General features: G+C 54.5%; 1 protein-coding gene across 5 annotated transcripts in view; it reads right to left on the minus strand.

Moving 5' to 3' along the window:
* Nucleotides 1–1,486: 1,486 nt before the first annotated feature.
* Nucleotides 1,487–15,659, minus strand: part of RNF220 (ring finger protein 220) — a 36,815-nt gene continuing 22,642 nt past the window's right edge. For 3 of the 5 annotated variants that reach the window (XM_065914383.1, XM_065914372.1, XM_065914403.1), the window contains 7 exons: nucleotides 8,469–8,565; nucleotides 8,177–8,263; nucleotides 7,983–8,038; nucleotides 7,792–7,870; nucleotides 3,451–3,559; nucleotides 3,230–3,304; nucleotides 1,487–2,472 (listed from right to left, as the gene is read on the minus strand). In XM_065914383.1, coding sequence (XP_065770455.1) covers nucleotides 2,401–2,472; nucleotides 3,230–3,304; nucleotides 3,451–3,559; nucleotides 7,792–7,870; nucleotides 7,983–8,038; nucleotides 8,177–8,263; nucleotides 8,469–8,565 — 575 coding nt within the window. In that variant the 3' untranslated portion in view covers nucleotides 1,487–2,400. Of the gene's footprint in view, nucleotides 2,473–3,229; nucleotides 3,305–3,450; nucleotides 3,560–7,791; nucleotides 7,874–7,982; nucleotides 8,039–8,176; nucleotides 8,264–8,468; nucleotides 8,566–15,659 lie in introns of all 5 variants that reach the window. The other 2 variants (XM_065914411.1, XM_065914394.1) reach the window with 1 other exon arrangement.

Raw genomic sequence — 15,659 nt, forward strand, 5'->3', positions numbered from 1 at the left:
GGTGATCAAGGGACTTGGGGGGCAGGGATGGTCTTTGAAAGTTTGACAGTCAGTGAAGGAGATGGCTGGAAGAGCTCTGGGTGGGAGCTGACCCCTGATAGTCTCAGAGCTGATACACCTGTATCCAGAGCTCAGTTCTCCCTGCATGGCCTCAGCCCTCTGGGATGGCCCCTCAACTGCTGCAGCCCGTTCCTACTCTGTGTGGCTGCATTCCTAGCCATGGCCAACAGGTGGCAGTGCTGCCTGTGCCATGAGATGGAACTCAAGGATCCCACAGCAGGGCAGGTTTCATGCCCTCACTCTGGGTTAATGTCTTCTATTAGAGAGCATTTGGCCCCAGGGGGTGAAAGTAACCAGCCATCAAGGACCTACTGAGTCCAAGGCAGGGAGACGGGAGAGGAGAAATCTGATAAGGAGCCAACTTGATGGGAACTGGGCATTGTCCTCTTCTCTTCTAAACCGTCAACCATCACTGGAGTCGCTCTGCTCAGGCCACATATATTTTCCAAGTCTTGGGCCCCAGGATCCTTGCTTTCAGAATATTTGGTGCCATCAAGCTGGGCCTGGGGCTGTGAAGGGCCTTCACTGGACTCCAACCAGGGTGATTTGTCATCTGGGTGCAGAGGTGGACAGAACTGGCAACTGGAACTGATTTCTATAGTATTCACTGCGCATCCCAGAGGAGATGGGTGTGTCTTAAGAGTTGGGAGGCAGGGTCTCGTGTGTGTGAGAACATGTGAAGGAAAGGAGTCTGGAGTCATGAAGATACTCTGGGGTCTTGAATTTTAGCAATATCTTCTGTCAAAACAAGCTTTCTGTGGTGGGCAAGACCTCCTCTGCAGCTCTGAGCACCTGCCCAAGCACCCAGACAGTTGCTCACCCCCTGGTACTGGTCAGCCAGGAGGATCACCACTTGACCAAGCTGCATCTCAAGTGGTGCCTGCCCAGCCTGTTCCCTGACTTGAGGGTCCACCTTGGATAAAGGGGGTCCTTATTGTTCGTTTGATCTGGGCAGTAGCTATAGCAGGCAGTGGTCACTAGGATGGTAAGCAGACACCGCCACAGGGGACTAAGTTGGTGACTTTGGTCCCTGGATCACTTCAAGGACTAGAGAGGGACAGAGGTTTGGGGATTATGTTTTCACTTGAGCTTACAGACTGTTCCAGCCCTAGACCGGGGGATAGAGCTTGCATCCCCTCCGTACCCCCAAGCTCTGACCTCTCCTGTGATTAATGAGCTGACGATTCTGCATCGATAAGGAATTAACCTGGAGCCCCTACCCATCAATAGTCAGGAGTCCAGGTCCTGGCCCCACCCCCCACCCGACAGAGCTCCAGGGCCCCTGAGCAGACTAACCCCACACTGCTTTACAAAGCTGTAGCCAAGTCCTTTCCCCCACATGGCTGCCAGGAATTAACCCCTTAACTGCCTCTGTTCCTACCACCCCATCATCTTCCCCTCCCTGTACACATACACAGAGACAGCAGATGTTTATACTGGTTTAATCCATGTCAAATGTAGTTTACAAAGGGAAAGGACAAGTACCTTTGTATAGAATATACAGACACAGCATCACACCATGGGGCCCACAGAAGGGCAGGGGAGACCACACTTTTCCCAGGAAGAGCAGCTCTAATCCCAGGAAAGGTTCTCTGCGGAAGGCTGGGGAGCCAGAAGCACCCTTGACCAGCCCAGTCTCAGCCCCTGCTTCAGCTCGGTTCCCACGTCTGTGCCTCCCCCCTCCCCCAACTCCTTACCAAGAGCCCCAGGAGCTAAGACTAAGGAGAGGATCATGTCCCTTGGGGCACGTGCCCCACGTCTGGGAGAAGAAATATACACCACTGAACACCGAGCACATGGGAGAGGGAAGGGACACCAGGGAGAAGGGGGGTGAGGCAGGCACCCCAAGAGGTGGATGGGCCGAGCCCCCAGCCAGCCCTGAAGGAGGCACTGCCTCCAGGCATTCTTAACAAAAGAAGAAAATCATACAACCAAAGGAAAGGGGAAGGGGTAGAGGGCAGGGAGTTGTCCCATTTATACACAACATTGTAAACATACACGGTCTATATTACATGTGCTTCAGTCTGGTGTTTGCATGTCTGTCCGTCTGGGGGCTGGATCTCAGGAGCCTTGCTTGACAATACTCCCCCCACCCCCACCTCCCTGCCCCACCCTGGGAACAGAACCCAGAACAGGTATGGTCCCCAATCTTGGTGGGAGCCAGCAGGCAGGGCCTGGGCCTCAGCCTCCACTCTGGCTCCAGAGTCCTGTGTGTGTGCGTGTTCATGTGTGTGCATGTATGTACATGGGGAACCTGTGTGCAAGTATGTACAAGGGGGCATCTCGTCACAGGCGGGGCAGGTAGGGCGCTTGAGGCAAGGCCTGCTTGGGGTGGCCAGCTCACAAGTAGATCCTCCGCAGGTCTCCGGGCGCTGTGATGGTGTTGCACTGAGGGCAGAGCTTCTTGGCACCCTGCGGGGAGAATGGGGGCGGGGGAGGGGCCCTCCGGTTAAACCCTGGGCCACACATTTGATCGTGTGAGCCGGGGCCTGCAGCCTTGTCTCCCTGCACTGGTTGTGTGCCAGGACCTCGTGGGCCTGTCTGCAAGGGCTGGGGAGGCCTGGGCAGCCTCTGTGAGCAGGCAGGCACGCTCCTGTGTTGGGGGGACGCCAGGATCAAACCGCCTGGCTAGGCCCGCAGCGGGAGCCCCGGTAATGAGAACAAGGCTGGGTCCAGCTGTGGCTGCCGCGGCCCTAACGAGATTACACGCGGCCTTTGATCAGGACACAGAGCCCACGTCCGGGCCTTTTATTGCTGTCTCCGGGCGACATTTTAATGGCTGCTCCTGAGTGAAGAACAGGGGCAGGAGCAGAAGGAGCTTAGTAATGGGAGGGGGAGGGGCTGAGGCCCTGGTCCTGCTTACCCACACCCAGCCTCCTCCTGACTGGGGATCGCACTGCTATATGTAACACGCGGGTCTTCCAGGGTGGGGGCTGGGTGAAGGGAGCAGACAGAGACCCCATGAATGGGGAGACCTGGATAAGCCTGGCGTGGGGGAGGGGAGAGGCTCATGAGCTTGGGGATGAATATCCTGGGTTCAGGCTGTGGTCTGTGCTTCTGCTCCACCTACTCCTTGCTCGTTCTCCCCCCAGGCAGGCTCAAGCATAAGCATGGACATCTGGGCAGTAACCCAAAAGGCTACCCGCTCCCAACCCCCAGACCACTTCACCAGGGTCCGCAGCCAGCACTCCTCACAGTGCACATGCCAACACTGGATGGACGTCAGGGGCATCGAGTATGAGTCCTAGGGAGAAGATGGGCAGAGAAGGAAGGGGTCACTCTGAGGCATCCCACCCTCTAAAGGGCCCTGCTTGCCGGGCAGAGACCCTCTCCAACCCCCAGGGAGCACTGAGGCCCAAGCAGGGACATGTGAGTCTCCCTTCCTCTCACCATGCAGATGAGGCATTTGTAACGGTCCCCACGGGATAGCTGCCGTTCAAGTTCCCTGACCCGAGCCTTCAGGGCCTCAAACGTGGTCACAGCTGAATCTTCGGTGATTCTGTAAGGAGGATGGCACAGTTGCGCAGGCAGCAGGCTGGCATCTCTAATTTGAACCTCCAGCCCACAGCTTCCTTGGACTCCAGAACCACATGTACCCATGTCTCTTAGACCTCCCTGCTCCCCCATCCCACTCACATCCTAGATCCACAAACTCCACATTCCAGACCCGCGCCCCTCACCTGCCTTGCTCCTCCACCTCCATCCTGGTGAATTTCTAAACCAGACACCTGGGAACCATTCTCGACATTACTCCTTCCCAGTCACCCCTGACATCCAGCTCCTCACATCTGTGGCATCTCCACTCCTTTCCACGCTACCACCCCTAGTTCAGGTGCTCATGACTGTGCATTACACCAACCTGAATGGCCCCTCTGCCTCTAGTCCCCATTCTCCTGGCACCTACAATTCTGCAAACCTGACCACTTCTACTGACACTTCCAACATTTCAGTGTCTACCTCAGAGTAAAGCTCTAGCAAACTCCTACAAGCTTACAGAGCCTCCTTGGCCTGCCCCCACCAGCCATGTGCCTCAGCACCCTGCCACGTGCCTTATGTTTCATCCATGTCAAATGCGAGTTCTTCCACATGCCCCACCATTTTTCACTCCATTGGCCTCTCAAGTACTTCCTGCTTCTTCTGGATCACCCCACCCCCTAACTCTCTAGTTCTATCTCATTATTTAGGCCTAGTTCCCACCTCCGCCCAGAAACCTTTCCAAGCCTCGGGCCAGTACCCCACTGGTGGGGCTGCCCCTTTCGTGCTCTTGCACTGTGCTGGACTTCACTACCGCAGTACAACTGCAAATGCCTGTCTCCTCTGCCAGACTCGCTTCCCTGAGGGCAAGATGACCACTCCACCAAAACTGACTCTGGACATCAGCCCCACTCCAGGCATGGGAGTATGAGTAAACACCTGCTGAAGAAATAGCTGGTCTAACCCCCAGGGAGAGTGAGAGATGGGGATCTGAGGAGGCCCACATAATCTAGGTCCCTGGGCTGGAGGCCTAGCCTACATTAACGGCTCCTAGCTGTTTTTTCCTAGGCATGTCAGATGTCCTAGTGGTCCTCACCTGTTGTCCAATCCCTGCAACTTCCCGAACTCTGAGCTGCAATACTGAAAAGGGAACAGCTTGGACAATTCTAAGGAGTGATCTTTCCCACCACTCCTAAAACAAGTCAACAGAACCCAGAGGAACTCAGAGGGGGAGGAATGTTTCCTGGAGGAGTAGAAAAGATGGTACTGGAGATGAGCTTCAGGGAATAATGATATAATACAAATCAAAGAGCTAAATTTTATTAAACACTTACTAAATGCCAGGAATTTTACCGAGGGATTAAAAATTATTATCTTATTTACACCTCACAAAAACCCCATGGGGAGATCCTAACGCTCCCGTTTTATATATGAAGGAACACTGGAAAAGACCCTGATGCTGGGAAAGACTAAAGCAAAAGGAGAAGGGGGAGGCAGAGACTGTTAGATAGCGTCACTGACTCAATGGACATGGCCTGGGAGACAGTGCAGGACAGAGGAGTCTGGCATGCTATAGTCCACGGGGTGCAGAGATGGACACAACTCCACAAAAACAACAAAAGCACAGACACATAAGTAGACTACCCGAGGTTCACGCACAGTGGGGGAGATGGGATTTAAACCCCGGGAGACTGATTCTGGAATCAACCAGTAACTGTGTGAATAACCATTACTCTACACTGGCTACAACCAGGAGGAGATAGGCCTCCAGGCTGGGAGAACAGTGGCAACCAAGGCCAAGGGCCCCTGGCCCCCATCTGGCTGGAAGGCTCACTTGTGGATAAGCAGAAGGTTGCTACACTGGGAACCCAGTGTCCAAGACCTCAGATGCCACAATCAGAAAGGGAAGTTTATCTTACACTCAATTTACAGGAAGTTGTTGAGGATACTGGAGGAGGGCTGTAAAGGATAACAGCTGAGGTTTAGAAGGTGTATTCAGTCAACTGAAGTAGACTCACAAGGGCGGTGTGTGGGCTAGGACCATCTCCTAGGAGGTGGTCTATCTTGCCAGCCTGGGGGGGGGCAGTGGGCCCAGAAAGCCTGAAAGCTTCCAGGCAGTCTATCCCTGCTGGGCATAGATACAACAGGGGACATGTGGAGGATGGTGGGAAACACTTAAAGGGCAGCGGCAAACTCTGATCTCTGACTGTTCTCTCTTAAAGGGGCACCAGCAGTGACACAGAATGCGTCTCCCTGATGCTGTGTCCCTGTATCAGAGATGCCCCAGATCCAGCACTTCAGCAGTCCATGGTTCTTTCTGCCTTGCCTCTCTCCAAGCAACCTGAGAAAGGCTCTGACCACAACTCCTTCTGGAACTGGTGGGTTACCATACTCTCCTTCCTCACACTTGCATAGTTGAGTCTTCCCCCTGGCATTTTGCCCAATGCTGTATGTGCCACCCCCATCTGGATTGCTGGTATGTTCCTGGCAAGGAGATAAGGATGGGTAGCTGTGCTTCCTTCCTCTCCAAGGACCAGGCTGATCCGGTGTGGTTACTTCAATGATTGGGAAACCAAGGCCTGGAACTGGGGGCAGCCTACTCCAGAGTAGAAAACTAACTCGAAAACCCTAAACCAGAGAATGAGCTAGAGCTGGGAAGGAAAAAACCATGAGTCCAGAAGAGCCATTTCCCACTCCCATCTCCAAGGCCACTCCATCCCCATGGTGGATCTGCTCAGCACGTAACTGGCCTCTACTCTTTGCTCTAGTGAAATACCGAGTCCTCCAGACCCCTGATCCAGGGAGGCTGTGAGCTATTCTGGAGCCCCTTGAAGGCATGGGGTGGAGAATTTCTTGGAAGAAGCAATGTCATCCTGTGTTTCTCCTTCCCCTGGATGTGAAAAAGATCCAAGATGGGAACCCATAACATGTCTGGGAAAGAGAGACATCATGGGGACTGAAGAGCCAGACCCATCGGAGATCTCTACACATGACTGAGCTGGTCCCCAACTCATCCCTGAGGGCCCCACCCACTGGTGCCTCTGCTCACACAGGTGGGACAGAAAGCCCAGCTCCCCCAGCCCTCAGTGGGGTAGGACCTTCATGGATGGCCACTGGCTCTGGCCCCCACCTCCCCCTCCGGCGCCATCCCTGATTAATGATCTTGTCTTTCTGATTTATGAGCAGCCCCTCCAGATGAGGGTGGGCGCCCCTTACAGCCCCGCCCGCCCCGCTCAGCTGGAGTAGGAGAGAATTATTAAATAAACATCCATACGTCATTCCTCTCCCCCCAAGCTGGTTGCACCGAACCCGTGCGGCCCGCTCCGGCGCTGACACGGAGCAGCTGCGGTGATTCATGGGCAGCCGGGCCCTGCGCCGCGGCCCATACATCATGCCAGCAGCACTCGCGGCCCTGGCCGAGATAAACTGATCAACCACAACGGGCTGGAATGAATTTATGACAACACAAAATGGAGGGAAACAAATGGGAGGTGACCCTGGGCCACCGACCCGGCCCTGCACTGGCCTGCAATCCACTCTCCTGGCAGGAAGCAAGATGGAACACTGGCCCTGGAATGAAGAGGCTGCCTTTTAACCCCAGGCAACCTAGACTTCAGAGGAGGGAGGGGCAGGTGTGAGGAGTTAGGCAATAGCCAACAGTGGCAGCAGCTCCAGGCAGCCAGAACCGAACAATGCCACTTCCTGGGGCCAGAACTGGCCTGGCTGGGCTTCTGGAAAGGCAGTAGTAAGGTGTGCTGCTGCTTTTGAATCCTGGTGGCTCCTGGGGATCCAGGCCAGGGGTGGCCCAACCCTAGGGGAAGTGCTAATGGATCCCCTTTTCCCCTGCCAGAGAATGCAGGCCAAAAACTCCTACCAGAAGTGATGAGACCCAATACTCCTGCCTAAAACCCAAACTGCAAGCGCCACCCAGGACAAGAAAAATGAAACCAATTTAGCTCCCGATTAAGAAACAGAAACTGGAGATGAATCAAGTGTGCCGGCTGGGCTGGGCGGCCATACATCACATTCCCCGGGCGGAGGCCCCTGCAGCAGGCAGTCGGGCAGGCCGCCTGCTCCTCCCTCCACCAAGGCTCCCGGGGCCGTGGCCCAGTGATCGATTCAGAGAGTCACGCTCAGCACCAGCTGGGCCCCACTGCCGGCTGTGTGCCAGGGCAGCAGGCCTTCCTGTTGGTGAAGGGCCCCGTCCCTCCCACTGAGCTGTGGTCCCTGGGGTTGGTCTCCCTCCTGGCCACTCACTTCTCAATGTCACTGTTCTTGCAGGTCTTCTGCATGGCCTCCTGCTTGCTGCTCTCACCGTTGCTCGTAGATGGCATCTCTGCTGGGACAGAGCGGGAACTCACACTCTGGCAGACTGGGCAGCACAGGTGAGCGGTTGGGCTTCAATCAGTTACCCTCCTCTGCCCCCGCTCACCTGGGTCAGGACTTACCATCACTGGCCCATTTAGAGAACTCAGGTGTGATGCGTGTGCTAGGAGGGCCACCGCTAGAGGAAAGGCAAGAGGAAGAACAAAGTGAGCCCCAAAGGCAGGCAGGACGGCCCTGAGCGCGGGCGCTGGGTTCACCCTGCCGCGGGGCCTCCCTTCCCTTTCTCCCAACCGTCCACGCCTGTGCCCACACTTGCTTTAGGACTGCGCCCCGCAGTGCCTCTCTCTCCTTGGCTTCGCCAGGCTCCTCGCCTGTGCAGGGGATGACGTCAGCCTCCGTGTATCTGGCAAGGTGGTCAAGGACAATGGATCCTAGTTTGTGGTGGGCCATGAGGGTTGAACCCCCAGGAGGGCTGCCCCTGGCCCACGCTGAGACACTGACCCTGGGGGTTTTTGTGTGGGTGAGTGACTGGAGGTGCTTGTGGCTTTCCTCACCCCCTCTGGCCTGTCCCACCAGTCCCGCCTTGTCCCGCAGCGCCCCAAGGATACTGTGGCTTCCCGTACTCCAGAGTGTCATCCCCGTCCACATCCAGGTCAGCGTCACTGTCCGGATTCTCTTTGCCACTGCACATGACGAAGCCAGAGCCTGTGGGAGGCAGAGTGTGAGGAGGGTCAGGGGTCAGCAAGACGAGGCCAAGGATCCCCCTTCTGTTTCCTAAGGCAGGGGTCAGGTTTGGGGCTAGGTAAGGTCCGACAGAAACTTGGGCTTGGGGAATAGAAAGCACTTCGGTGCTCTCAATCCTGACATTACAGTTCTTTTCACTCTGCACACCTCAGCCTTCTCTGCACTGCCTGCTGCTCCAAGTGGTCTCTGCTCATAAACCAGCCCATTCATACATTATGTCAAGTCCTCAGGAGACACCCAGTCTAGGCCTGCTGTCCACCTGTCTTCCACATCTAAGAGCAGGAAGAGGACAGACAGGTCTACAAGGCCACCCCAACCCAGGACCTGGGCATCCCGTGCCCCATGGTCCAGCTGGGCAAGTCTACCAGAGGGGAGAGTAGGCTGGCAAAGGCCTGTCAGAGCCATACAGTGGAACCCTCAGCCAATGTCCTGATTTTGGCCGGCAGGTCCTTGCCAGCAAAAACACCAGGCAGCTGTTCAAATATTTGGTGTCTGAAGCGCCTGACATTAATTATTCATCCCCACCTCACTCAGCCCAGATTCCTGGACAAGTGCAGTTATAAAGGGATTAAGAAGGGACAGCCGAGGGAGGACGGGCATGCACACCTGCTTCTCAAAGCAGTCCCTGGAGGCAACCTGGCTGGGCAGAGGCAGGGCCAAGGGCTGGGCAGGCAGCTGACCCCACCAAGGTGTATCTGGCACAGCAACAGGCAGACTCTCGGCCAGCGGTGGGAGGGGTGGTGGTGATGCAAGGGGCTGAGTTGCTGAAGCTGCCCCAGGCCCACTCACCTGCCTTGTGTTCTGACTCCCAGAACCACCCTTCGTGATAGCCCAGGGCCAGGGACCACAAAGCTGCTTCTCCCTGCCCCTGCCTTCTCTCAGTGGTTCTGGTCTCGGACCACATCACATGAGCCAGTGGAGTGGACAAAAAGGACTGAAAGCGATGGGATCTGGGGTGAGTGGAATCGATGCAAAGCAGCTCAGAGTTCTGCCCAATGATCTCAGAAATCTTTTGTCCATTCTTCCCACTTTCAGGGCCTTACACATTCATGAAGAAAACAGGCTTGTAGTGTGTTGTCAAGCCTCTCATCTATTGCTTCGTCCTGTTGCCACAGAGTCCTGACCCTTCTCTTCCCTGCTCCAACACTGCTTGCGGCTCCTCACTGTGCCTGAGACCAATTCCTACTCTTAAGCCAGACTTGCTACGCTCTGGATGCCCTCACTTCTTCACCTTCTCTCATTTTGCTCCCTAAGTCCCACATACACAGACAGACGACTTACTCCACCCTCCAGTGTCACCCTGTCTGTCTGGCTTGTGCTCTCTCTCCATCTGGAATGTTCTCCATCTTTCAAGCCCATTTCAAAAGCACTTTCTTCCTGATCCTTCTCTACCCTACACCTCCGGTTTCTGGTCTCACAAAGGGCCCACCCATCCCAGAGGTAAGCAGCACCCGAGAAACCGCTAACAGGTACTGCCCAGCTCCACCCCTGCCCGTCTGTCCTCATCTACCCTCCACACTGAGGCACAAACAAACTCAAGGCAGCAGGCGGGTCAGCAGCAGGGCCATTAAGCTGAGAAAACACCAAGTTACAGCTCTGTCTCCTATTCACAGCCAAGTGTCCTGACAAGCAATTCCCACCTTGTGGGTGAGTGGCACCTCTATAAACCCTCTGACAGTTTGGGAGACAAACTCTGCCATCAATCAGAATGTAGCCATCAGGTTCACTTAGAGCCTGCGCCCCTTGAGCCCTGCCAACCCCCCTCCCCCAAGTGCAGGCAGCTCAGCAGTCAGCCTCACATCTTCGGCTTGGCCAGACCCTGCCCAGCCCTGCCTTGTGGGTGCTTGAGAAGCAAAGCCAAGAATCCTGGCACCACTCCTCAGCCCAGTATAGCTCCCATGGCAAACCTGAGAAAATGGGGGCACTCCCAAATTGCCAGGAAAAGTCCAGGCTTCTCAACACATAAAGCAGCCCAGTGGCTGGAAGTCTTTATCTCTGCAGTCTCATTGCCTGCCAGGCCTGGACCAGGTCTCTGTAGTCTGGTGGAACATAGCTATTTTGGTTCCCAGGGCCAGTGTTTTATCATGCCCCTAGAACTTTATACTTCTTGTTATCTCTGCCTAGAAGTGTCTCCCTCTTGGTCTATAGAACACATTCCTGCTCATTCTGCAAGTCTGACTCTTCTCAGTCATGCCTTCTATTCATGGTGCCTATACATAGTAGTTGCTCTACAAATACTTCCTGAATGAACTTGCTTCAACATTCTCTCAAACTTTATTGAACTCATCCTCTGCCTGGCTTGACACTGAGGACGTTGTTTCCTGATCTGATTCCTACGCTAAGGTGTTGAGTACAGATGAAACTTCCCTAGATATTTCTACAGAGGGGCCTCTTCTGTGGTGTCCACCCAGACTCCTGTACAACTCCAAATTCACATGTGTTACCAAGTATTGTCACTGTCGTTCACTAGATTGAAAGCCCAAGTCCATGATCTAAGCATTACCTAGCACAGAGCTGGCCAGGCCCACCACAGGTGCCACATAACACCCCCGAGCAGTGACGGCTAAATGCCGACGGTGCTGTTCTGTTAGATGCTGGGAGCCCTGTGACAGAGGCAGGCTCAGGCCCGATCAGCCGGTGGTCTGTAAAAACCTCTCTGGCCACAACTTCACCTCACAGACCTCATCTCTCAGGTAGGCAACAATCTCCTTCTTCTCCGACCACCCTGACAGGATGGAGGGCACGACACATCTTGTTTGCCAAGGAAAAGGCCTGCCTTTGGTTGGAGCAGCTGAGTCTGACCCTGACCCCCCTCCTCCAGCAGACAGATGTTGGGAGCCTCTCCCTACCCCTCAGGTGTTCAGAACAGGCTGCCACTGCCAATTTCACTCCTGTGCTGCCCCAGCCAACTCCAACCTCCTTCCCAGCACATTAAACTTTATTTTCTTAATGAAATGTCACTTGCTGACTTCTGGCAGAATCATAATAAAAAGAAACAGCCATAAAGCCATTTTATGCAGACAGGGCCCCCGCCAGCGTACCCCCCCCCCCCCACACACATACTTTGAGAAGGCGGCTCCACAGTCATTTTATGTTCTCAGCTGCTGGAATATCCCAAGCCAGTACTCAGAAGCAAGATGGCACAGAAATTGCTTTTTCCAAGCCTCTGGCTCCTGCTCTGTGAAGCTCCAGGGTAACAGGCAAGCTGCCACTCCTGCTGCTACTAGCCAAGGCAGGGATTCTGCCTTCAGACCCTGCAAGATGACCCAGAGCACTCTAAAGTCACTGGGGAGTCCCCGTGCTATGGCTCAGGCCCATGAAGGGCTGGGAGCTGTCCACAGGCAGACTAACCCTGATGATCAGTGATGCTCAGCAGTGGGCGCCTGGTCCAGGGAGGGCGGGCAGTGCAGAAAAACCTCTTCCCTCCAAGTGGGTACTTAGCAATAGAGAGGGAGAGGATTAAGTGCATAAATGATAAGCAAAGCCTAAATTTTATAAAAATGACCCATCTCTCATAAACTCATTTCTTCTTGGGTCATCGCAAAGAGAGAAGGAAAAAAAAAATCAGCGTTAATTTGATCAATTGATCAGATGATCGATTGTGAAATTGGAGATGACCACTGACTAGGGGCAGTAACGTCCTGGAACTTGAAACCACAAAAAAGGAGTCATCGATTTCCTCACCTGCTGCTCCCAACAAAACCAAAGCCCAGGGAGAAAGGCGTCCTGGGGCCTCCAGAGGCCCGAGCTCTCCAAAGGAGGGAAGAAGGGGGGCAGTGCGCAGCAGCAGCTTCCGGAGAGTTTTACACTGGAATTAGTTACAGATGCAGTTACGGTGTCTTGTGTAAACGCCATCGATTGGGGAGCTGACAGTCTGGGGAGCTGCGATGCGGGACAATCAATCGGCCTGCAGTGTCACCTGCCACCTCGCTGAACAGTTGACAATGCAATTATCCAGTGTGGAGGCAGGGAGTTGGCGTGTGTCAAACGCACTTAGCCACTTTCCGGGCCTCCTCGATAACGCGTTTCACTGCCTCACGTCAGGAGAGGCGCAGAGAGACAGACGCCGTTTAAAACCATTGATACTTGTTCCTTCTGCCTGTACTCCCTCTGTCCCGGCTTAACAATTGTGTTTCCAAAAGGCGATTAAATCCTCGTCAGTTGCCACAGGGGACAGAAGGTGCCCTGCTCCTTGCCACCCCTCCTTGCTCCTCCCACCAAACAAGATCTAACTCAGGGTGGTAAGGAGGTAGAAAGCAGCAGCCTGGACACACTCCATTCCAAGACTGCCTCCGGCAGTTGGCTATTCCAGCACCTGTCACTGACTGTACCAGGCAGCAGGGCTGCCCTGGGGGACATTTTGAGAATCTGGGGCTCCCATCTTTTGGAAATCAAATGCCGAAGGAGGCAGCAGCTAAGGCCAGGCCAATTTCTCCAGGCCCTGGACTCACAACACCTCTCAACCCCTTGACCCACATTCTGGCACTGAAGTTTTACCAAGCAATAGCCAGTTAACAGATCTGCGCCACAGCTGCCCCACCTTTCCTCTCCATGGTGTCTCATCCCAGGCCACATGGAGCCAGTCTAAATCCAAGGCAAGAACTCAAGTAAGATGCAGTCCCTAGGCGAGGATCGGGGCAGGGCAGAGGCCTGGACAGCGGGTTCTCTTAGTAGCATCCCTGTCTCCACCCATCCACTTGTTTGATTCAAAGGGGCTCAAAGCTGGATTCCAGGGACGCATTTCCTTCCAGGGCTCAAAGCTTGAGCTGCAGCACCTTCCACTTCCTGCTGCCTCCTGGGAAATCCCTCCACCTTGTCACCTGAATGCCCACTGCACCACTATCAGGTCATCTGAAGCCAACCGTTCCATGTCCTCTCTCCAGCCTGTCCATCCCAGAGATAATGAGCTCCAGGCTCCCCTAATCCAGCTAAGTGAACATTCACTGGCGAACAAGACAGGGAAAGGATCAAGGCTCCCACCACAAGTCTCTTGTCCAGGACCAGGAGCTGGATACAGGCAGGCATGGGTTTGTCCCCAGGGGCTGTATAACTGGTTCCCACTGTGGCCCAACTTAGAAGCCCCTTGCTCTGCCCAGGGCTGGCATGGGGTGCCTGAAGAGGGTCTTTTTTTCCCCTAATGCTGAACTCTTTTAGGAAAATGTTGGTGAAGCACTACAGTCTGTGCGCCGCCCTTTATGCAATTATAACTGAGTGGGAAAAAACAGCACTAGCAGGCTAGCAAACCCAAGGTTCAGAGAGGACAATCCACAGCTCACGCACACAGCCCAGGGTGTCCCCTAGAACTGAGAAGGCCACTGTGTTTCCTAAACAAACGTTTCTTTCAAACTACTCTCTTGAAACTTTTCAGTATCTCTTCTTTTAGGCTCTTGAAGATCCACATATACCTGGACCTATCCCAGTCCTTACCTGTTCTGTCTGATCCTTAATTCGGTCCTACAATACCAATTTCAAGGCCTCCTAGGCCTGAGCTCTCTGTGTCTCAGTAATCACAGGTCCCATCTTTAAGGCCCATTCTCCTCAGTCAAGTGTCCCACCAATAATTCCTGCTTGTTCATTGGCTCCGCAGCACATTACATTCAAAGGAACTCATCTGCTCCACCAGACCAGCCCCCATTGGGCCTGGTGGGAAGCCATGCTGAGGATGACGAAGGGACCCTGGTCTGGGAGGAGGGATAGGCGATGATCAGATACAGGAACTTATATGCAATTCTTCAATTCTTTCATATCTAACAAGGACAGCAATCTCTGTTCTGTCAGCATGCACAGTGCGGCTTAAATGGGCCTCGCTCGCCTGCTCATCTTGCCTCTGCTCCCTCTCTCTGAAGTCGGCCGGGCAGCTTCTTCAACCGGCGTTATCACTCCCTCTAACCGGTCTTGGCAGGCAATCTAATTCCTCCTGAAAAGGTCACCGCCATTTTAACTGCCTTTCAATCACATTAAGCACGCGCTGCCCGGCTTGCGGCCCAGCCCGCCCGGCGGGCGATCAATGCGCTGCACTGACACCAGCCCGCCTGGCGGGGCCACACCCAACCCCCCAAGAGTTGGGGCCTCTCGGTCCTGGCCAAGGAGGGTAGACTGACAGATGGCCAGCTTCTGCAGACAAGGTTTCGGGGGCAGAGGCGGTCAGGATCAGCCAGGGCCTCCTTTGATAGCACCCCCCTACCGAGGAGCCTCAGCCTCCTCCGCTCCACTGCGCCCTGCTCTCTGCCTCGTGGCCCCTGCTGATCTCGCTGTAAAACAGCCTTTCAAGTCTGTCTGTCTTTTGACTGCACTAAGCTGTTTAAGAGGCGGCAGCAGCTTCTATCAGGAAAGCCAGAGCAATTCTCTGCAGATAAAGGCACCTCCAGCCCCTGTTCCCTCTTCAAGTCTCACTCTCATTCTCGCTCTCCAAATCGCTCAAAGAAAAACCCCCTTTGAACTCCTCTCAGGAATTCTTGAAAGGAACAACCTCACCATGTAAACACTCAGGGAAAACTGACACCCGCCCAGGGCTGAAGAGCCCCTCACACCCGCTCTGCAAGTGGGCCCCAGTGCCTGGGAAATACATGGTCGTATGGGCAGGCCCCATGCGGCTTCATGTTCCTAAGCCTTGTCTGGAGCCCAGACACCATCAGGTCCAGTTCTGGGCCAAGTAGCCTGACCAAGAAGTTGCCACAGCAATGGAAGACATAAAAATCTGCAGCCACCAACAAAGCGAGCCCAGAGAGGCATCCTGGAACTGGCTGGGGACACCTGTGAGTACAAGTCACAGGATCCCTGGCTTCGGGGCTCTCTGGGCCTCAGAAACTCTAGGACAGGACCAGAGAGAAATGGCAAATGGACATTCTCTAGCTCAGTCCTCAGTTTGGTCTGATTAACCTTTCTCATTTACATTTTGCCAATGTGAGAGAAGCCCCGAGGCATAACGCCACACCTGGGCTTGTGGCCTCTTCATGTAGCCAGTTTGCTCTGGACGGCACTGTAGGGACCACTTCTCATCACCAGCCCTAGAAGCATAGCCCCAGTGAGGCAGAGACCCTCCTCTCAGCTGCCGC

The sequence above is a fragment of the Muntiacus reevesi genome, chromosome 1, assembly GCF_963930625.1.
Source record: "Muntiacus reevesi chromosome 1, mMunRee1.1, whole genome shotgun sequence".
NCBI classification, from domain to species: domain Eukaryota; kingdom Metazoa; phylum Chordata; class Mammalia; order Artiodactyla; family Cervidae; genus Muntiacus; species Muntiacus reevesi.